Genomic DNA, 23,782 nt, shown 5'->3' on the forward strand with positions numbered 1-23,782 from the left:
TTTTTAATAAAATAAAAAAAGTTTGAATAAATTTCATTGACTGTCACGCTCACAACATTATGCAAGTAAATTTTAAAAATGATTCTTGCAAAACAAACACATGCAACGTGTCTCTTTTACAAAAAGCGATTCAACAACAAAAATATGGACAATGTGACCTTTTTAAAGATCCATTCAAGAGTCAAAATATTATATACCATAAAATTCCAAAATGTGTGACAGTTATATTGAAGTTCATTTCTGCCACAACATGCTATGTAACTTAACCCTTTAAAGTATGAGATCCCAAATATGGGATTAGAATGTTCTTAACTAAACACTCTGACGCTGATGTAACAATCACCAATGGTAATTGAAAGAAATGGAGTTTCCAAAACATTGACCTTTTGGCATTCCAAAAAGCCTGTTCTTCAAAGAGTTAATGTATCTTTGTCTGAAAATGTGCTATAAAGAAAATTTGGCCATGCACCCAAGCCTTCAAGACTAAAAATATCAAAGCAGACAATTACATAAGTGAAAGGAGACCGAAGGTAGCAAAGAACTGGATTTCCTCCAAGCGTGAACTCCCTGAGAACTTAGCTTCACGTCAACGTTGAGTGTGAGAGGAGTGACGGCGAGATTAGCGTGTCATTAACAAGTCATTTTCTGACGAAAGATCTGACATGCCTGGACGAGCTCAACGTCCCGCTCTGATCGTGACGGCTTCGTAGGTTGTTATGTTTTTAATATTCCAGTCCATTACGTCACTCGTGTGCTTAGCAGAGACCTTTAAGGGTAACGGGCATGGTCGCTATTAACCGTTTATACACATAGACGTTAACCAAAACAGCTTGGGGGGAAGCAGTAAAGAACGGTGGGCCCAAGTTTTGTAGATAGGCCACAGCTACATGTTAATAAGCTTTCGGGTTTGACAAGATGGAGGAGAAGAAAAGAAGGAGGTGAGCAAGAACAGAGGAAACTGGCTTCACGTGGAATGCTAACGCTAATATCCGCGCCGTCGCTAGTTGGCCTTGTACGGACTTCCATCGTGCCTTCGTACTCTTCTGGTTAAAACGGGCACTCTGCAGAGTCAATCAAATTTCCAGTATCTCTGATGTTTTGATATCTCCATTATAAATAATTCAATTTCTGGGGATCATCTGGTTGGTCAACAATTTTTGAAGTCACAAATCTTCCTTGTTAACTTCTGATTTGCGGCTGGCTGTTGATTTTTCACCTGGTGACATAGTCGCCTTCCCCCTATTGGTCAATTTATCTTCTGATATTGCCTCAATGTGTGTATTCAGCCCAGTCAATTTGCTCACCTTGGCTGACCGGGTTCACATTTTTCCCATTTCACTGTATTTTTAGCCACTTTTCAACATCATATGAGCTTTGTTGTGTGTCTTGACATAAAAAATGGCTCTTGTCACCAGTTAACAGATTCAACAACGTTTTCCAAAAAGGTTTATTTCAGGAAGTACAGCAATATCGTGGGTGGTTGAACAGCAATAATCACAGCAAAACCAGACAACAAAATTCACAATTTTCTGTGATGACACTCCACCCCATGCAATCTTTCACAACAGCACACTACTGTGAACATGACCTTCTTTTTAAAAACCAGTCCAGAAACCTGCCAGTAATGTCAATAACATCTGTTGATGTTTTAATTTTTTCAAAAAAGGCCTCTCCAATCTCTCCACACAGGCTCACATTACAATGGTGCTGATCGCCGTCATAACAACCATGTAGTAAAAGCTCCAAATGCCATTGTTTCCCCGGCCCTTCTGAAACAATGGGCTCATTTAAAAAATACTGCACACCTTACGTGGAATGTCTGGAGTCACTGAATCTCGCTACATCGCTATGGTTCCCGCCATCCTGTGTTAAGTATAGAGTTAGGGCTTACATTGTGTATCAGAGTGCAAGGCCTGTCTTCATCCAGCTTACTTACTTTCCCAGGATGTGCACTATATTTAAAAAAACAGAAGTTGCGCTATAAAACTTTTCCCACGGATTTCCATCAGCACATCTATTTTCCATCAGCTTGTCGTAATGTCAGACTGAAATGTGTAAAATAAATAAATAAATAAATGCACACATGAAAAATAAAAACCACTGAGCCTAAATGAGAAGTTGCAATCTGGTGGGTTTGAAAAACGCTCCACATTACATTCTTTCATGATTTTATAATGTTCTGCACACTGACATACCCACCCACCAACTATACAAGTTCATAAACTGGCTCCACATTGGGTCAATAATTTACACGAGGGACATGTTCAGAATTCTCGTTTGGGGCAATAAAGCCCCTTTCTACAATGGCGGTGTTCCAAAACGACATCTAGAGTTCCCCCTTATTGTATGACCCACAAGGCCGAGCAAAGAGGAAGCGCATCAGATATCCTGCTGAGGGAGGGCGACGCTCGGGATTTCTTGCGTGGAAGTCAAACAAAAAAAAAAATTAAAAAAAGGTTTTTATCAAACGCAACGCAGAACAGATGAATCCTCCAAGTCCGTCAGCTGCAGGAGCTGGAGCCGCGCGCAGAGCGCTTATGATTCACCGCGGTGGTGACACTATCGGCTGCGGATCCAGTAACCGGCTGGCGCCACGGAAGCGACTCTGTGAGTCATCGACGAGGCATTGTGGGATTGAAGCAAAGACGGCGGAGGTTAGGAGTGCACACCTGGTTGCTCGGATGAAGAGATGAATCCCGAATAAGCGTAAAAATGGCTCAAGAGATTCCCGCCAGAGATGGTGCGCGTGAGTCGCTTATGATTATTCGAAATGGTTTAAGAAAATATGGGGGGCATCCTTCGGTCTCCAAGGAATTTGGAGTGTGAAAGCGCCTTTACTTCCCACTTAACTCAATACACGTCCTGGAAAAGCATGTTTCTATTGGACCGTCATCGTCATGGCCACCGGCCCGCCGCCATTTTACAGTTCAGCTCTGCAGTGGTCAGTTACCGACGGGACCGTCCACAGGCAGTTCTGTGTTCATTTTAAAGCTGACACTCATCTCCACTGCTCCACATCAGCTGTCCGCTAATGCAGTGGTTCCCAAAGTAGGGGGTGGTGGGGGGGGGGGGGGATAAGTCCATTAGAAACCAAAAGGAAAATAGCATCCAAGTGGTGTAACCAAAACTGTCCGGGCGGGGGGTGGGGGGGGCAGGGGGGGATTAAAAAATGACCGATTACCAAAGGAGAGGCCTGACTGGAAAAGTTTGCAGTGGCGGAACGCTGTCATGGCGATTCCCAAAACACGGCTGGACCTCACAGCTGCTCAGACTCACAGGCAGTTTGCAGGCGCTGTTTGCTAGCTGGGACACACACACTCCCACTCCACGCAGAGTGGTTCCCCATGCACTGCGCAATTAGCACAGCGCACCATGAGGCGGCTCTTTCAGCATGCACTGACAGTCCGCACTGCTGAAGAACGGCCGCACTTATTTTACAAACTGCTAACGTAAAACGTTTGGTCTCACTCAATCCATCAGTTGGGGAAATGAGAGAAGGAGAGAGAGTGAGAAAGAATGAGAGAGAAACAGAGAAGTAAGGAGAGAGAGAGAAAGAGAAAAAATGATAGAGAGACAGAACTAAGGAGAGAGAGAGAGAGGGAGAGAGAGAATGATAGAGAGAAAGAAAAAATGAGAGAGATACAGAGAGAAGTAGGGAGGTAGAAAGAGGGGGTAGAAAGAGGGAGAGAGAAACAAGGAGAGAGAGAGAGAGAGCGAGAGAGAGAGAGGAAAATCACTCCATCCTGACTGACAGACTCCACGCCGGCAGGCTGAAGTCAGACCGCTGGTGATGAGATAACGTGAGCTCTGTGCGGCCCCAGGCTGGTCCCTGTGGGCCAGCGGCGTGCGGAGAATGAGCCAAACAATGACCTCACCCCCAAATAATTGCTTCTCTTGTGGCTGTTCCCTTCCCTTCCCTTCCCCTCCCCTCCCACACCCCTGTGCTGCCTACATGCTCAGTGTGAAGTTTTCTTCTTTTTTTTTTTTTTTTAAAAGCGTTTAAAAAAACGAAGAAGCCCTTCCTGTCTTGGGCCAGGGAAGGCGCACGGCCTGTTTCCTCACACGTCTCTCCGTGTGCACAAAGCTCCCGCGTTTGTCGCTGACTCGAAACGGAACGCGGCTGCTTTTCGCGGAACGGCTGTCTCCCCACTGCCAGTTTTTGTGGCAGAAGTGCAGAAAGGCGCTTCGTCTCCGACTCGCAGTGCACAAGCAGCGAGGTCTGTTCTTTACCTCAGCCTGATACACTTCGAACCTTTAATGCGCGAGGTCACAAATATGTGATTAGAATCTTCTTAACCAAAAATTCTAATGCTGATGTAGCAATCACTACCGGTTACTGAAATCAATGGAGTTCTAGAACATCAACTTTCCAAAAACATTCCGAAAAACCTTCCCTTCAAAGGGTTAAAGTGAATGACTCATTCGCAGTCAAAGGGAGCTGATGCAAGCTACTGGATAGGCTGCCAGCTGGATGCTCAGGGACTGTATGTGTTTCCCATTACAACTCCTATTTACATCATAATCTTCAAAGGTACAGTTTGTGATTCTGTGCACAAATAATCATAAATGAAAACAAATGTACCATTATGCATCCATCTATTGTACCACAAACATCAAATTATGAGATGCACTCATGCACTTTATAGTCAGTATATTTGTCCATAAAACAATCTGGCATCCATAAATGTTTAAAAGCTATATTTTACTCTCGCCTTCAAGGAACATTTGACAGGGGTGTACCAAAAGATATATTATTTCATTACCTAACCCTGGACTTGGAGAGCTGCATGATGCGCTGGATTTTGTTTTCACCCTTGAAATTAGCAACCAGTTCAAACCCAAGAAACTCAGGTGAGGTGAGTAAGCCATGCAATAAATTGCCTTAACTGATCAATTAAGTGCTGAGCAACAACAAAAACCAGAATGCCCTGCAGCTCCCCAGGACCCCAAGGCTGGGGAAATGAAAGTTTAATTGCAGTGCTGGCTTCTAACTGGCCCGAAAGTGATGTCAATCAATACCTGCTGGACCTCCCTGTTGAAGAGGGTGTTGCATTGGGTGTAGCTGCAGTCGGCATTGGCGGGGATGGGCCGTGAGCTGGGCGGGGCCTCCGAGGTTCCGCAGGGCGGGCGCTCTTTCGACAGAAGGTCTTTTATCGGCGACGGGACTCTGGGCGGAGACGTCTGTCCAAAAAAAAACAAAAAAAAACAAAAAAACAGGTTCAGTGTCTGTGTTCTCACTTTCACATGTGTCCTTCAGTTAACCCAAGACAGGCTTTGTGTGAGGAGCTTGAGTATTCTGATTGCTGGAGTTTCAATGGATTAGCAATGTCGTCCACAAGGAGTTTTTCCAATGACGCCACCATGCGCCCGGCTCCTGCCGAATGGCTGAAGCTTAGCCAGTATGGACTTGGTTAGCACTTGAATGGGAGATATTGGGCGAGTTTTCCCCTCATCATTGTAAAGCGCTTTGAGTGTGAGAAAAGTGCTATATAAATGCAATTATGATAATAATAATAATAATTATTATTATTATTATTATTATTAACAAGAGGTATGATGATCAGGACACATATTTATAAAGCATTTGAAAGTTTTTGAAGCGCTTTTCTATGATCAGTTTTTTCAGACGCTTTATGAACATGGGCCCAGATCATTTGTCCCAAAATATTCAGGAGTAATTTGGGGGAAGGAACACTTTGGGGAGTTTCCATTTGAAGAACGTGTTTCTGCAGCGGGTTGTGTCATGTCAGTGTGAAATTTGATTAACTCTGATCTTTAGCGCAAAATGTGCAAACCCCCACCCCCCACCACCCCCACCCCCACCCCCTTCCCTGATGAACGGTGAAGATCTGAAGTTTGAGATCTGAAGATCTGAGTTTGATGTGCTCACACTACACATGGTTAATTAGTCTGCTACTCCCGTGGACATTCTGAAAATAAAACGATGTTGATGTAAAAATGATGATCAAAAACAAACAAATAAAAACATAGCATGTGGAGCGAATTACTGGGGCATAAATAACAACGTCTTTAAATGTGTGAATGACATCATCTCCACTGTGGGCACCCACAAGCAATTTCTGACTCTTTTGAGCAGTGTGTGCGTGTATGTGTGTGTCTGTGAGAGAGAGAGAGAGAGAGAGAGAGAGAGGGAGAGAGAAAACACCTAAATTTAGCAGATGCTGCTGTTCAGAGTGACTTATACAGGTCGCATTTTTACATTTTACATTTCTCCGGACATTTAAACTGGACATTTATGGAAATAGTTCAGGGTAAGTACCTTCCTCAAGGGTACAATGACAGTGCCTTGGGAACCCAGTGTGTAACCTGAGTTAGCGTTTAGGGTTTTCAGTTTTGTATTGATGTATTTTTCTCCATGGAGAACCACACTAGAAGTAAGTGTTTTCAGTGTTGCTTTAAAATGCTTTCCCCTGGCCTCAAATTTGCATGCAATCTTTCATACAATGCATATTTTTAATCAAAAAAATAAAATGAAATCCTATGCAACACATTTGGCTGAGCAAGTGTTCTACCTGTTACTACCACACGAGGCTCTTCATTAGTTCCAGTATCGACTGAACTTTTAGTATTGTACGGAAAATGGTTATTTCAAAGTTATTTCAAAGGGTGAAGAAAACAGGAACACGTTAAACAACCATTTCCCAGCTTTTTTTTCTGCCACAGTTCACTTTGACTCGCAGGTACTGCAAGGGGGTATCACCGGCTTCTGCAAGGGGGTATCACTGGCTTCTGCAAGGGGGTATCACTGGCTTCTGCAAGGGGGTATCACTGGCTTCTGCAAGGGGGTATCACTGGCTTCTGCAAGGGGGTATCACTGGCTTCTGCAAGGGGGTATCACTGGCTTCCTTTTGAATCCCTCGGGGGTGTCTGACATACACTTGCGTACTCCCCGACCTCCTGTTTTCCACGAGGAAGGAACACATCGCTCTCTCTGAGGGGTGGCCCCGAACGAACGCCTCAAACCTCAGAGCCAGTGAAACGCCGGGTTCAGACGGCAGTTCACCGAGCAGCCAATACGAAGAAAGAAGTGCTCTCTGTATCATGCGAGCACCCTGGCACAACACTATGATTGGCTAAATTACCAGTAAATGAGATCAAAGTTCAGCACTTATTTGTGCTAAATTAGCCCTGGACCTCCAGAAAAACCACACTGCTGGACTTCTTTTATTTCTGTGTAACTGCATTCAGGACTTAAAATAATTGGCCAGTTAGGCTTTGGCGGCCGTGGACATGACATCACTTCCTAAATTCCAAGAGACCATTATCATATACACAGCTGGCTATAGCTGAACTCGCGCACATGCATGCACGCACACGCACGCACACGCACGTGCACACACACACAGAGGCATGCACATACACACACACACACACACCACACACACACAAGCATGCACACACATGCACACACGCATACACATGCACACACACACACAGCCACACACACACATGCACACACACACACAGTGATTCATGGCTGTATCTAAAAGTCTAATGAGGGCGGATATAAGCAGAAAGACTTTTATGCATTTTCTGAAATTTTCAAGAAAAGTTTGTAAACAAGACTTTAATCAGGGGAGGAAAGGAAATAAATAAAACAGGTCCTAAAATGACATCATACCCACAGATGCCGAGCCTACCTGGAAGACACCGGAACCTTTCCAAAAACTCAAAGCTTCCGAAGCAAAAAGGTTCGCCAGCTCACAAATCACTCGGGGGCTTTCCAGGGCTCAGACGCATGCGAGCTGTCTGGCCTCGCATTTGCCTGCTAGGATTCCTCGAGGTCATTTTGACGTATTTATACGGTTTTCACGTCCCCGCTAAACCTCCACGGAGGGCCCCGCGTGCCTAACTGGCAGAATTATGTAGAATAAGTGGCCTGAGAGAAGGTTTTCAAAATTAACTACCACTGGAACACTGATGGGCTCATTAGCACACCTGTCACAAGAATAAGTGCACAGTAAAACGTCCAGCGATAATTCAACTCTCACAGAACACATATGAGTCCAATAGGGACAACATGTACTCTGTAAGAGTTGATTTAACACTGAGTATTTTGCTGTGTAGTGACCAACATCAGTGTAGTATCTATTATACCTGATGCTTCCTTGGGTGGGTCAAGAGCCAGCGAGATATGGTGCCTTTCATCCACGTAGTCAAAAAGCTCAACCACAGATTCTTTACACTCGCTAGATATTCAACTCCTGTGTCAGTTCTGTCCTCTCTGCTTCTTAACTACGGGAGGCTCTTGTGGGTAACTGGAGTTTCTGACGTAGCGTTACAGGACATAGCATCCATTTCCACAGTACTGTGCCTGGTCACGCCTGTTAATAAATTTTTCTATGGTTGCATCATGGGATGGTTTCCGCTTCAATGGTAGAGAGAGACAGAACTCTCGATGTTAAGAATGTGCAGCTGAGCATCCGGTGGGTCTACAGTATCTGTGAGCAGAAACCCCTTCAGTGCTGACAAATAGGGTTGCCAGATTGAAAATTTGTAAAAAAAAAAAAAAAATAGGACCACGTGCAGGTTTGGGACTGATGATAGTCGGGGGGTGGGGGGTGCTGCTGTGGGGGGGGGGGGGGGATTAGGGGGGTGAGGTAGCTATAGGAACAGATTATTGACCAAAATTCACTACAAACTAACAGTAAATTCTTGTGATCAGTTACTCAGACCGGACATTGCTTTGTGTGATCGGGACCACAATAATTAGAAAAACTGACTGTTCTGGTCAAAAACCGGGCATGTGGCAACCCTACAGACAGAAGGAGAGTTCTGGGAGATGAAATCAGTCTTCCAGAACCTTCTGGAAGTACAAAGCAGTCCACTGAATGGTGGCACCACAGCACTGGCCCCAGTTTACAGCCACTGGCAACACTAGACTTTCCATGAGAAGCTTTCTTGGCTCGAAACGCAGTGTGTTCATATTTGGCCAAAATATTTCCGCATTTGCGTTGGGCCGAATCCAGGGCTGACCCAACACGAAACGACCAAACGAAAACTTCTGATCTGATCCTCGTTTGTCTTCTCATTTTTACATCAGGCATTAACTCAGTGGCCACTCTATAATTACAAAAAGACAGTCTGGACAAATGTGGATAAAGGGCTTATTTCAATCTAGCTGCAATAGGCTTTTTTCTGAACTCGAAGGACCACATTTTAGGCATAGATAGTGCTTTCCGTGTTTTGTTTTACTTTGGTTGTGTGCTACATAACATTTTTGTCACTTTTGACAGCCACCAAACTTGAAATATTCTGCAGAAATTGGCAAAACAATACACCAAATAATTCAACAGCTTCAAAAAGGTTTATATGAATTATTTTGCAGTGAAAAACTTGTTGTGCACTTGCACACATTTTTATGACAAAGGGACAAAGCAAAGATAGAATGCCCCATTAGGGACCATACAGTCAAAACAGTGAATACATTTGATGCGATAAGGGAGGGCAGAATAAATACCTCACAAATGGAAGTGGTCGTGTCCCCAAAATTTTTAAATTCTGGTCCTTCTTCTATGTCCTTTCTTTTGTCCTCTGCAGTGATGTCTTTTCTGAGCAAAACCTACATAATAACATAAAATTTAACAGATATAATGCCAAATTAGATTAAAACTCATTTCAATTAAAAAGTCTTGCAATTTTTTATGTAAGACTTATGCTCTAAATACACACAACGTATCAATATTGAAACTAAAGAATGTAACACATTTTATAAAAACTACATAAATTAATTATTTCATGAACGATGTACAATTCATAAATTATTCTCAGTTCACAAACTTTTTACAGTGCTCTATATATGAAATCTGGAGGAAGCTATTTTTCGATGCACATTTATCATTTCACTGACGGGAAAATGCATATATAAGTCAAAGGGGTGATTTCAGTAACAATGAGAAGTGTCTGGATTGATTCAGTCACCAAGCGTGCAAGCAGACAGGAAGGAGCTGATTACAGACATTCAATTCATCTCTCCCCCACACAGATGTGCTCTGCAGCATAGAATGGCTATTATTATTGAAAACTTATTAATTATGAAACTGACTCGCACAGGATGACACGGCGTAACTGGATATAGCCAGCTCGCATCAAATGTGGCCTTGTCTTGCATAATGAAAGCTCTTGCGATGACCTCATCGCTGGGAACGGTGGGAATAATTGCAACGCTGTCGGATAATCTTCCGTGGTTCAGCAGCAGGCAGATGTTCCGCGCGCCTGTGTTAAAACGTGTGTTCATTTATTACCGCTCTAAAGAGCCATCGAGAATGCATGGACTGCAGGGAAGAACATATTAAATATGGGACGCAACCCTCCGACCAAACTTGCGTTGTGGCACTCCAATTAACGCGCTTTCTTGCTAAATTAAATAAATAAATGAATAAAATGCAAAGCATATTGATCTAATTTTCAAACATGACTAATTTCCAGATCGCACAGGAAACTTGTTTAGATGCTGCACTAACCACCCAGCATGGCACTGTGTGTGTTTGTGTGCATGTCAATGTGTGTGCAAAGCTGTCTAATGAAAACAAGCTACCCTAGAATCCTCGTAAAAATCAACAAGTGGGATTTCCACTTAATAGGAAATACATTCAACAAAGTTTTAGTTTCAAATATCTCAAATAAAAACAAAAAATGAAAGTCTGTTTTTATTGGGGATTTTTTTCTGCGCTGTATACTAATGTAGGCTAATGTGTAAAAATGCATGATTACTTTTCATAGCAGATCTAAGTTTTAATTAAACGTAGTTACACAAGACGTTTAAACGTGCAACTACGACCCAAAAAAGAGCCCAGAAAGTGTTCTATTTTTTTTTTTTTTTTTTGCTTAGACAATTATCAATAAGGAGTGATGAATGTAGGAAAGACTGCTTGTTCTCTGTTGCGGGCACTCCGGACAGACTATTCTGACAACGGCTCTGGGCTGTGTGAACAACGAGAAGCGCACGGTGTTTGCCTGGCGGCTTCACGTGAAAGCGATTAACGGGACAACCTTTTGCCGAGGAAGATCCATCTGCACGCTTTATCAACGGGGTTTTATCCTGGTGATAATTTTAAACAAGCAACGAATTAGAGCGCCACGTGCGGATTTACAATTACACGAGTCTAGCAGCGAACAATGAAAAATGCTACCACCTGGAATCCAATCGCGCGTGAAAGGCTGGGGATGCGAGAGAGAGAGACCGCGCGCCACAGACGCCTCGCTCCTCTTTCTCCCGCTGCTCGCGCCGTGGATGGTCCCAGCCATGTTTAATCCATTATGCACTATTGCTGCTTACTTTGCTCAACTCATTGTTTCCATAAGACGTAATTTTATTTCGCCAACGAAACGGTAAACAACACTTTGGGGTTAATAATGGAGAGTATTGTCCTGTATTTATTTGCTATTTGCATTCCATGTAAAGTCATTGCTTTTTTTTTTTAACCAAATGGAGCCTCGGGAGAAAACGCAGAAAAAAGTGCTATTTAATACGACGTTGTTTATTATTAACTGTTAAAAAGGATTTTTCTTTAAAAATAGAAACAAAAAAACATCCATGTCAAACTGAAGAAATTGCCCAAATGCATTGCATACCTGCTTGCAAATTACTGGCATTCCCCTGAATGTGACAAGGCAGTAAATACATTGTCCTAACCCTGGCAGTGAAAATTATCCTGAAATGGATTGTTTATGGCATACCCAGTGTTGCTTACTTCCCATTACACTAATAGCATCGGATAGACAGGGCCACGCTAATTAGCGACAGTTTATTTTATTTTGTCAAAAGAGTCCATTACAATAGTGGGTGACGGATGTGTCTGTCTTGGGTGTACAGATGCTTAAGTGAAGTGAAGTTTTTAAAGCTTTAATGATTCAGAATGCACTTTTCATTTATGTGAGACGGTGTGGGGAGAGAAACAGATCTGAAATGTTATATAGCTCAAACCAGTGATAGAAATAATAAAAAATACAAATATTCACTGTTACCTTAAGGTGGGAGTTGGGAGTGTTCTCACAGCTAACTCCAACAATCCTGGGAACAGGCTTGGCATCGACCATGTTGTTATTGTTGTTGTTGTTGTTGTTATTGATGTTGATGCTCTCTGGTTTTGAGGTAACCACGGAGACCAGACAGTCCCCCCCTAGGTCTGGGGTGTCCCCTGGACTCTCCAGGCTCCCCGAAATTGTTATCTTCTTTATGGACCGAGAGGAAGACGTAGGAGAGACCCCGTTCCGGTTGAGGTTGTCCTCCTTGGTGGGGTCGTCTGTCTGGCCCTTGCTGGTGGTTTCGGGTTCGCCTGTGGGGGAGAGCTGGGGGCTGTCAGTCTGCATTTGGGACTGGCCCAGGTAGAGGCCCACCTGGTCGTTCAGGCTGTTCTGAAGCTTGCAGCTGTCCAGGCTCTGCGTGGGTAAAAAGGCGTCCTCGAAATCCGGGCATTTGGGTACGTTGGGGACCGACAGCTTGGTCCCGATGGTAAAAGGCTGGATCTTCCTGACGATGCTCTCTGACATGATTTCTTTTTTTTTTTAGAGGGGTATCACAGTTTTTCTGCTTTGGAAAGCTGAGGTAATACCATACAGTAAAACCCCTCAGAAAAGCAAACAAGCAGAAGTGTTTGCCCTGTCTCTCAACCCTCCTTCTCACTCCCCTCCCTGTCTGTCTGCAAACATCCCAAAGAGGGTTTTTTTTTTTTTTTAAAAGAGTGAAAATAAAAATGTTTAAAAAATGAAAAGCCCGGGTGAAGCTCAGCTGTCCTCTGTCTCGTTCATCCTGGGACAGCGTCGGTGCGGACTCTGTCTTCGGACGCGGACGCGGGGCGGGATAAGACGGCCTCCTCCCGGGAACGCCGCGGTCAGTCTGGGCCCCAGACTGGTGGGGGGTCGGGGGGGGGGGCTGGCGGTGCGGGACGTGACCGAGGAGCGATTCCCCGCGTCAAGCCGCAAGGTCCAAGGGCTGCTAATGCGCTACCGAGCGCCGCGATAAGCAGGGAGGAGCGGAGAGAGAGAGAGAGAGGGAGAGAGAGAGAGAGGGAGAGAGAGAGAGAGAGAGAGAGAGGGACTAACTGCTGGCACGCTGCCTGACAACGGCGTGTAGGAGAGAAAGAAAAAAAACAAAAAGGAGGGAAGGAGGAGGGGGGAGGGTGCGGGGGGTGTGGAGGGGGGGGGGTGAGTTTTGTGTAAAAAAGGGAAAAAAAAGGAAAAGTGGAGTGAAGTCACAGCTCTCTGTCAGAGCATGTGCGAAACAGGACCGAAGAGGGAAAAGGGGGCTGTAAACTCCGTCAAAACTTCCCCCTTTTCTAAATGAAACAGAGGGGGAAAAGCAGTGCGCCTCAGCTGAGGAGAGATAAAGAGAAAGAGAGAGAGTGAGAAAGAGAGAGAGAGAGTGCGAAAGAGAGAGAGAGAGGGACTGGAAGTAAGTGAAGGAGAGAGAGAGGGAGAGAGAGAGTGTGAAAGACACAGAGAGAGAATGCGAAAGAGAGAGAGAGAGGGACTGGAAGTAAGTGAAGGAGAGAGGGAGAGAGAGATTGTGAAAGACAGAGAGAGAGTGCGAAAGAGAGAGAGAGAGAGAGAGAGGGACTGGAAGTAAGTGAAGGAGAGAGAGAGGGAGAGAGAGTGTGAAAGAGAGAGGGAGAGAGAGAGAGAGAGAGAGGGGCAGTGGCTCCTCTTTGGCCGTTCTCGGCAGGAGCTGTTTGAGAATGAGGTAATGCCTTTCAACATAAACAACACACACCACTGCTGGGACTTACCTCTGCCCTCATAATCTCTCTCCTCTGTCTCTGTCTGTCTCGCTCCCTCCCTCTATTTCCCTCTCTCTTTCTCTCTCTCTTTCTCTCTCATTTTCCAAATATAAATGTGCTTTACAGTTGTGAGGCAAGAAAACTTAAAAGTGTTGCTAATACATATTAATCTCTTTCCCATTCTCTTCTCTTCTCTCCATCTCTCTAATTTTCAGATAGAATTTTACTGTATGTGGATCACAAGTGTTGTGTTGTTAAAGCAGTAAAATGCACCCTGTCTTTCTCCCCTCTTTCTCCCCAACTCTTTCTTCTCTCTTTCTCTTTCTCTCTGTGCCTCTCCTATTTTGCGACCGGTGCTGTTAAAAACTGTAAATTGCAGGAGAGGACCCGCAAGAATCAAACAGCCCAGAGCTCCAGATTTGTTTTCCATCTGCGTTTGTCCCTGAGTTGGGACTGATCTAGGACTGCAGGAGCGCAGAACAGCAAGCATTCACCACGAGAGAGAGAGAGAGAGAGAGACAGAGAGAGAGAGAGAGAGAGTGAGAGAGAGACAGAGAAAGAGACAGAGAGAGACAAAGATAATTTTATTAAACTACTACCACCAGTGCAAAGATCAGTTTATAATACATGCAAAACACAGAAATTTATCATCGAAAAGAAAGAAAACGAATCTCCCTCCTGTGCTACACACAACACCCCCGCAACAGCCCAGAAGTGACTGAAGAGAGAAATATACGAGAGAGAGAGACTAATGTGACTGATATCCAAATATCTGCTTAATAACTCATTTCTTATGAGGCTCATGGCAAGAAGAAAAAAGAGGGGGTTACATAACGCGATACTGATTCGTTTCATTTGTTTACCTTCGTCTGTTAAAACATAGACATTTTGCGACTGAGGATCGTAAAATAATCAGCTGCAATGCAGTCAAATATAATATAATATCTCCTCTATTAGTTCTGCTGTTTCTTGCGCATTGGCACACATGCAGAGAGATGGAGATATCTCTGCTTGTTTTTTCATTCTCCCTCCAGCTGCGCCGTTGCACTCTGGGAAGAGTCATCGCGGTGTTCGGGAGGCTGGGGTCATCAAAAAACGCTTTAATGTCGCTGCCCGGAGAGGCACATGTTCGGTGTCTCATCGATATCTTTGGCTACCGAGCCCCCCTCCCCCCCCCCCCCACTCCCCCCTCGAGCAAGAGCATCATTAGAGCATTCCTTACGGTAAGCGGAGGGTGACGGTTCTGCAGAAAATGAGCAGTATTTCTGTGAAGACTCTCCTCAAATAAAACAAAAAACCCATCATCGTCTGAGCTTTAGCTCAGCATCTGAATTAAACGCATTTAGACTGGAATAAGGCAATTGCCTAAAACGTACAACTCTGGCTTCATTTCTTGGGTTTCAAATTATTTAATAGAACGTTTAATATTATCATTATCTATGAATATTGGGTCCTCGTTTATACATTATTTGATAAAGCTTTGACAAAAAAACAAACACGTAGCAAATAAACTGTGTTAGTTTGTAGATGCTGTAGCCTGTGCTTGATTAGAACCAGGTGTCTAATCTGTTGTTGAACCTTGGTTCGGCCACTGTAACACCTTCCATATGCGGTTCCTCACAAACAGCGCAGCGGCTAATTTTTGGGTTTGCACCATTATGACCCCCTTATTCTGAAAACCAGCACAGGTTTCTATTGAACGTCTTTGAATCAACATGTCCGAAGGAACCGGTCCTGTTGATTCTGGGTTCCGATGCCACGTTTAATAAGCAAACCTCTTTTGGCGGGCGCCGTACCCCGATTTCCTCACACCGTATCTAAAGATCAAGGACATGGGCTCACATGCATACTAACTAGCCTAGCAATTAATTAATGTGAAAATATTATTGGTCTGACTGTCTCCCTCAAAACCAACTGGTGTAATCAAGAACAAGTTCCTAATCTACTTCGGGGATGCAGTACTCCAGTCCTGGAGGGCCAGCTTGGCTTAATTTTTGTTTTTTTAAACAGCTGCATACGCCAGTGCTGGTTCACTCCTACATCTGACCTTTGTAAAATGTGTTCACCGAGGATCCATACCCAGCCTCCTTCTGTAGCTCATGAATTTATTAAAAACATTTCATGAAATTTAATCAATTCTGCCTGGATCCAAAGATTCACACGTGTCCCCAGGACGTGCTGTTTGAGTGTTTTTTGTTGTCCTTGTTGCCGTTTGCATTAAATTAACCAATTGGGCCATGCGGTTGAGAACAAAGGCTGCTGTGAAATCTCAAAAAGGATTGGCCCTAATTGTGCCCTCCTGGCCTCCTGCGCTGTCATAACCAAGTAAAGGTGGGACCTTTTTGTTTTAGCGGTGAGATCATATCAGGATTTATTGTTGCGAAACGCTTCTGTTGGGAGGGCCCTGTGCATAATGCCAGGGTTGCAGATCTCTCACCGTGGGAGCGATAGGTCAGTGGCAACTCCAGGGGAGATCGGTATTTCAGTAATCTCAGACACGCTTTACAAACAGCCTCATAAAATTCGAAATTTGTTACCGTTAATCATTTTAAATGTCACCGGTACTTCCAATTTTTTTTAAAGGATTTTTTCATTTTCTTTCTCGGCGACGTGACCTTCGAAGAAACCTCTTGAAAATTAACGGCGAATGTGCACAAGATTCTCTTCAGACGGTTTACATACAGTAGAACCCACTGAGTCATCAGAACATGTGATGGGCTCTGGTATCCATGTCAAGTAAATGTGACTATGCATGGGGACTAACGACAATCGAATTAAGACTCATTCTTCAAATCTCTTTTATGTATTTTCGTTTTTTTAAGCCTAGTGTTGGGCTTTGAGTTGAGATGGGGAGGTTAGGGTTAGGGGAGGTTAGGGTCAGGGTTAGCATCAAGACCATCCATCATGTATTTTGGCATTCTTTTAATGATCATCACTGCTGTTTTGCATTAGCTGTTCACTAGTGTCCACGGTTTACGAAAAGCAGGTGGACTGGCGGCTTTGCCGACCGTGGGCCGACGGTGGGCAGCGGGTCGGTACTGTATGCTTGCTGGCTTGGTTTACAGTTTATGGGAAAATGACATTTTAACTTGTGTAATAAACAAACTTCCCTGAAATGTCAGTGTAAGTTCAACCCGGCAGAAATGTTTGGGCAAACTTGCCAAATTAATATCAGCCCAGAAAAACTTCTGTGGATGCCACTCCAACAAAGAACAAAATATGTGTGTCATATTACACATGATCCTCATAATTCTACTGAGCTTTAGTTCTGGGCCAATGACAGCAAGATGAAAAGCAAGAATTGGCTGGACCCGATCTCTCATTATCTTCCATAAATGGAAGGGATAACAAGGCACTGTCCAACCAAAAGCTAAATGCTAACAGTGTATTACTTAGTAAAAAGACAATAATCTGGCTCATTAAGGTTGGAAACAGCAGTCTGTGGAAGCTTGTGAAAAATGACTGCTAAAGCAAACAAAAGGAGATGTGTTTTCTTTATTTTTTTCTTCTCGAGTGAAACTGTCAAGCCGTATAGTTGTAGTTTATGCACCTATGTAGCCAATCTCGAATTCCAATCTCTCTAGCTCATCACTTTTGGCTTGTACCTCAACAGCTCTTCAGTTTCTTAAACAGTGTGAACAAAGAACTCAGCAAGTGACATTCTGGCAGTTGGATGAAATACTCCTTTCTCATACTCAGCCAAAAAGTAGGCGTGACAAGATGGGGGAACTTGTAGCATGAACATAATAACACAAGAATTTATGATGACAAGAGCAGACCATTCAGCCCATCTAGGCTCTATAAGGAATATCTTCGGAGTGATTTTTGCTTGATCGCATTTTCTAACTTCTAATTTCTTGGTACATTTGAGGACAAATTCCCAAGAAATCAAGGAAAAATCTGCAGGTGCATATTTTAGCATTCAGGCTAGAAAGAGCATTTGTTAGCACATAGGTTAGAAAGTGCATATGTTAGCACACAGCCTAAGATCCACAATTGTCAGGGTAGAAAATCCAGAATAAATAAATCTTTTAAGCACATAATATAGCATTTTGGTTATAGACAGGGTTATAGACAGGAAGGGTTCTAAAGCAAGGTCAAAGGTCAGGTCTTGCTTGCTGTATCTGCACAGCTCTTTTGGCATTGTCACTGCACATCCAACAGTTTAAAACAGCAGGAACTTTTACTTTTCCATCGCTGTTACTCTAAGGAGTGTGATGCACTGGTGACTGCTTTGCCTTCTCTCACGCTTACGGTTCCCCTACTATATGTCTGTGCAGTGTGGTACAGTGGTTAGTGAACTGGGCTTTTTACTAAGAGGTTGCTGGTTCAATTCCCAGTTAGGGCAATGCTAGTGTGCCCTTGAGTGAGGTGCTTCACCTACATTGCTTCAGTATCCAGCTGTAAAAATAGATATTACGTAAAAACTGAAGCTCTGTAAGTTGCCCTGGATAAGCACCTTCAGATTACACAACCTTATCTGTCTCCAAAAAGAGACACACACACACACACACACACACACACACACATTTAGAGCCTGGATGAAAGCAACAAAGCGCACACACACATTCCCCATTCATTTATGTGACACAATCCTTCCCCATCAGCAGTGATTTACAGAGAACACACCCCTCCCCCCTCTGGGCTCCCGGAGGCCTGAGTTCACCCCCCTTTTTTTGTCACACCTTTACCTCATGCTGTCAGACCTGTGCAATGCGATCGGCTCGCCGCCGGGGTGAAGGAACGCAGGTGGAACAGAGCCCCCGACGACGCCGGGCCCGCACCCGCGGCAACCGTCGCCGCGGAATCCTCTTTCGCGGCTTCTGAAGGGCTCCTTGTCTTATCTCCGCGGGAGGAGCGGAGGAGCGGGGCCCGGTGATGTCATCCTCCACGGAAATACCACGGCGATCAGGTCATCCTGGCTGTTTAGACACGCGCCGCTGAGAAGGAGAGAAGGCTGACCCCGCGGTGAATAACGGCGGCAGGAAATTAGAGAGGCGGTGGCGGTTGTTCTAGCCCCTCATTGTGCCTGCTGTGCTTTGCGCTAATGGAGAATGGTATTACTGTGCTAATGGAGAATGGTATTACTGTGCTAATGGAGAATGGTATTACTGTACTAATGGAGAATGGTATTACTGTACTAATGGAGATGGGTATTACTGTGCTAATGGAGATGGGTATCGCTGTGCTAATGGAGAATGGTATTACTGTGCTAATGGAGAATGGTATTACTGTGCTAATGGAGAATGGTATTACTGTGCTAATGGAGAATGGTATTACTGTGCTAATGGAGAATGGTATTACTGTGCTAATGGAGAATGGTATTACTGTGCTAATGGAGAATGGTATTACTGTGCTAATGGAGATGGGTATTACTGTGCTAATGGAGATGGGTATTACTGTGCTAATGGAGATGGGTATTACTGTGCTAATGGAGATGGGTATTACTGTGCTAATGGAGATGGGTATTACTGTGCTAAAGGAGATGGGTATTACTGTGCTAATGGAGATGGGTATTACTGCGCTAATGGAGATGGGTATTACTGTGCTAATGGAGATGGGTATTACTGTGCTAATGGAGAATGGTATTACTGTGCTAATGGAGATGGGTATTACTGTGCTAAAGGAGATGGGTATTACTGTGCTAATGGAGATGGGTATTACTGTGCTAATGGAGAAGGGTATTACCGTGCTAATGGAGAATGGTATTACTGTGCTAATGGAGAAGGGTATTACTGTGCTAATGGAGCCGGGTATTACTGCACTAATGGAGATGGGTATTACTGTGCTAATGGAGAAGGGTATTACTGTGCTAATGGAGAAGGGTATTACTGTGCTAATGGAGATGGGTATTACTGTGCTAATGGAGATGGGTATTACTGTGCTAATGGAGATGGGTATTACTGTGCTAATGGAGACGTATATATACAGTATATATGTATATAGCCTACAGTATATCCATTTTATGTGTATATAGGGAAAAAGTCTAGTGCATAAGCATGTCTCTATAAAATAAGATGCTGGTAGAGACAAGGGGAGAATTTAATAAAAATATCTGGGTGGAAAATAATTATATGGATACTCTTCCATCATTCCAACCGCACACTCTAAAAACCATCAGGACTGACCTTTAAGTGTGAAATATTTTTTCATTTTTAGAATGAAGTGAGAAAGAGAGAGCTTTTCAAGAAAGACAGAATGCTGGATGCTCTTCCAGAAGTTGATAATGATCTTAGCAAGTGTGAGCATGTGTGAAGTTTATTTAACTGGGGAAATCATTTACATAACATGATTTATATTCATAGCTGATGTTCACTCATTACGCTATACATTTGTGTACATTGTTTATTCACTTTCCAGGATAGTCACAGATAGCAGTTCTGCAGCTGTCTGCACTGTTGTTTAATGTTTTTTATTTAACCGATTAATTAATCAGTTCAGAGGTTTCAATTCTCTTTTGAGGGAAATCAAACTGGACAGGAAGGGGATGTAAGGGAGTGAATTAACATGTTTTGGGAGACCTTTTCCGTCATTGTGTTTCCAAGAAGTTTCACCAGCTACATTGATCTCTGACTTTAGAATTTGATTGAAAAATAAATCAACGTTTTCATTGTTTTTTGTTCCCAGAGAAGTATTTCAAATGACTCTAATCTTTTGTTGCGGGTGTAATTCCATATGATAAATTGCTATTTGTAGAAATACCAGAAGTAATGAGTTCCATCGTCATGCTGATATTTATTTTCTTCCATAGTTCAGAGAAACCACATTATTTGCAGTAAATGGTGTATATCAGCTGAAAGAAATATTTTTACTAGCCCTTAAAAAATTTAAAACAATACATGCTTTACAGAGACACATGTATCAGTTGCTTGAATATATTTAGATTATGCACAGCTAAATTACCAGGCTTGTGGTTTACCTTTCTTCTATACAATGTGGAAAATATCATAACAACCGACCAAACAGGCAGTTATAAAGTGGAGAAGTTTGCATCTTAAGTTTCCTGCCAGTTGATTTGTGTTTTATCATATACTTTGTAATATGTTGTGTAATGATGTTCTTTTGTCAAAATGGCTGCAGGGTTTTGCACACAAGAGCCAATTCTCTCTTGGAAAGCGATAGTTTCAGAATCAGTCTGGCATACGTAATAAAAACTGCAGTCACATAGCAAGGAGATTAACCTGCAGTGACAACCCCCTGGCGGGTTACACAATACTTCAGACTGAATCTTGACCGTTGCTACAATTCATTGTCTTGTTTTCATCTTTTCACACTGAGTGAAATCAACCAACTCGAAACTAATTTCTCAGCTTCTGCTTACTGATCCTGCACACAGTACCGCAGTTTTCCACACTGAGCCGACATCATTGTTTTCCCCTTTGTGTAATGAAAGCAGTTACTGTTATTATCCTGCCTGGTGATGCTACTGTAATTTCAAAGCAGGACATCTCAGTGGGGTAAGGGTATGGCCCATCACCTTCCAGCCTGCAACTTGTAGGATGACGTACCTGCCAGTTGCAATGCACAAGGGTCTGCCTTCAAGGTCGAAAGGTGAGTTAATGCTTACCCATGAATCCTGGGTGCACCGAAATGAGAAACCGTGCACCTGGTCACCACAAAGCATACCAACCCGCAGCGTCTTCAAACGCCAATGAGACATAAGGGGAACACAGGGTGCCATTTTCTTGCTTTAACATTTCATAACGTGTGAACAAAAAGAAAAAGGCGGTTTGTTACAACTAGCTGTCGCCTGAATTTCTATTAGGGGGAAAAATGCCAGTTGGAAGTCGAGTACAGAGCTGGTTCTAGCCTTAGGCGACATAGGCAGTCACCTATTAACTTGTGGAGGGGCCCAGACATTGTATCCGCTCCCTCCCTCCACCCCCTCCACCCAGAACATCTTTGTCTCGGTTGGTGATGTTGGTACACGGTAGTATTACCTTGCGGAGGAGCCACAGCAATCACACCCCACGCCCTGACATTACAGGAGTGTTGTCCATTAAGAGTGCAGCTGTCCCTCCTCCTCTGCAGTGTCACTCTCGGGAGACTGGACGGTTAGTTGGACACAGAAGTCGGGCTTCGTTGCACAAGGGCCCTTAGGGCTCTTCATCAAAACACGACTTAACAAGAACACACAGGTGGCAGATTGTCGGAGATAACGTCGAAACCCGCTGGCGGTATTAGTCATTTGTATAACAGTTTTCTTTATTTTTTTTATTGTCGTCTAAAAATCGCCCTCGGGCTTTCTTGACGTCAAAGTGAACTTTCTCAGATGATCTCATCCACAGCGACCTGCCAATCTCGCAAAAAAATGGAAGCGTTACACTTTTGTTCTAGCGTCAAATCGGGACAAGCCGACAGCGTGCCGATTTCCGTGGAGCAGGGCATCGAGGTCAATTTATACCATGTTAAATAAAAAACAAGTGCTGGAAAAATATTGGGCGTAACTAAAAAATACATACACTGAATGGAACACAAACACCATTTTCCATTTCGTACAACTCGCCGTGGACTCGGATCTCTGCGCCAGCTCCACAGCAGATGGTTCTCTGGTCTTATCAGAACTCCTGATAACCCCAGGGGGAACTTTTGGCACGGCTATAGCGGGATAGAATTATTTTGTCTTGAAAAGAATATAAATAATTTCTCCCTGGCTAAATGAATCAAGCTGAACTGACCCAGACACAAACTAATCTCATAAATTCCAGCCTAGGTCCCCATGGATCCTGTGTAACACTATGTAGCACAAAGAACTTTTCTCTGATTATATTTGTTCTGTTTTTTTTAAAATGTTTTTTGGACATCCACTATTCGCTGATTCCCATGCTCACATGCCTCATCTCCAATGTGCATGAACGGGATGGTTGGGATGAGGTAATAATAATAATAATAATAATAATAATACTAAAAAAAATAATAATGCAATATGGAAAATTACCATATGCATTGGCAAAACAAAACATGGGACAAGAAGACATATTCAAAAGTGTGATACTTTAATTTCAGACAATGAAAGAGAAAAAAAACAGAAAGACTGCATTATAGGCCCAGACATTAAAACAGATGTGTTTTTAGTTTCACCTTAAAGGTATGTAGAGAGTCAGCTGATCTGACCTCTGACCTGCAGGAAGGACCAATCAGAGCCTGGGGGCCACAGAGCTAAAGGCCGGGACACCCACCGAGTGGAGACTGGTAGAAGGGACGGTGAGTTTGCCAGAACCAGAAGAGTGTAGGGGCGGAAGTGTAGTATAACAGGTAAGGAACTGGGCTTGTAACCTAAAGGTCACAGGTTCCCCCGGTACTGCAGTTGTAGCCTCGAGCAAGGTGCTTAACCTGCATCGCTTCAGTATATATCCAGCTGTATAAACGGATGCAATGTAAATGCTATGTAAAAAAATAAATAAAAAAATAAAAAAAAGTTGTGTAAGTCACTCTGGATATTTACAGGCGTTTAGCGTCCGCTAAAAGCCTGTAAATGTAAAAGACCGCAGGCTTGGGGAGAGTGATGGAGGAGTATATAGTGCAGATATAGTCATGATCGTGTCAGGTGATGACATTTCCTAAGAATTTGCCAGGAACAAGGTGTGAGAGGGCGGGAGCACTACAGGCCCTTTCCAGAGCAGGGGCAGGACTCAGAAGCAGGATTCATTCATGGGGCAGGAATGCGGGGAGTTGCCCGGCAACGCACATTGCCCGTCATGGCCGTAGCTCTTTCACTCGCCCCCCTGGCAAATTTGGGAAAAGCGTGCTATTCTCGGTGGAATTTGATGTGCGCACGCCAAAGTCACCCTTCCGTTTAAAACCAGGGGGTCACCTGCTCCTGGCCCTGGAGGGCCACAGGGCCGGGCCGGTTTTTGTTCTCAGCTTAGAATCTCGGCAATCAGGTCAAATCCAGGAAGCCGAGTAAAGTGAGTTGCCCGCAGAAATAAGTCTTTAATAGATCAATTAACTCACAACGCTGAGTAAGAACTAAAAAACCAGCACACCCTCTTGGCTGTCCAGGAGGGGACCTGCAGACACATGATTTAACTCTTAGGGCCTGA

The 23,782-nt window shown here is 43.7% G+C and overlaps 1 protein-coding gene across 4 annotated transcripts in view; it reads right to left on the reverse strand.

Moving 5' to 3' along the window:
- LOC135244803 (uncharacterized) overlaps positions 1 to 13,054 on the reverse strand; it is a 55,083-nt gene extending 42,029 nt beyond the window's left edge. For 2 of the 4 annotated variants that reach the window (XM_064317407.1, XM_064317391.1), the window contains exons 1-3: positions 11,989 to 13,054; positions 9,482 to 9,583; positions 5,020 to 5,181 (exon numbers count right to left, since the gene is read on the reverse strand). In XM_064317407.1, coding sequence (XP_064173477.1) covers positions 5,020 to 5,181; positions 9,482 to 9,583; positions 11,989 to 12,513 — 789 coding nt within the window. In that variant the 5' untranslated portion in view covers positions 12,514 to 13,054. The remainder of the gene's footprint in view (positions 1 to 5,019; positions 5,182 to 9,481; positions 9,584 to 11,988) is intronic. The other 2 variants (XM_064317399.1, XM_064317384.1) reach the window with 1 other exon arrangement.
- Between the last annotated feature and the right edge of the window lie 10,728 nt (positions 13,055 to 23,782).

This window comes from Anguilla rostrata, chromosome 2 (genome assembly GCF_018555375.3).
Source record: "Anguilla rostrata isolate EN2019 chromosome 2, ASM1855537v3, whole genome shotgun sequence".
Lineage (NCBI taxonomy): Eukaryota > Metazoa > Chordata > Actinopteri > Anguilliformes > Anguillidae > Anguilla > Anguilla rostrata.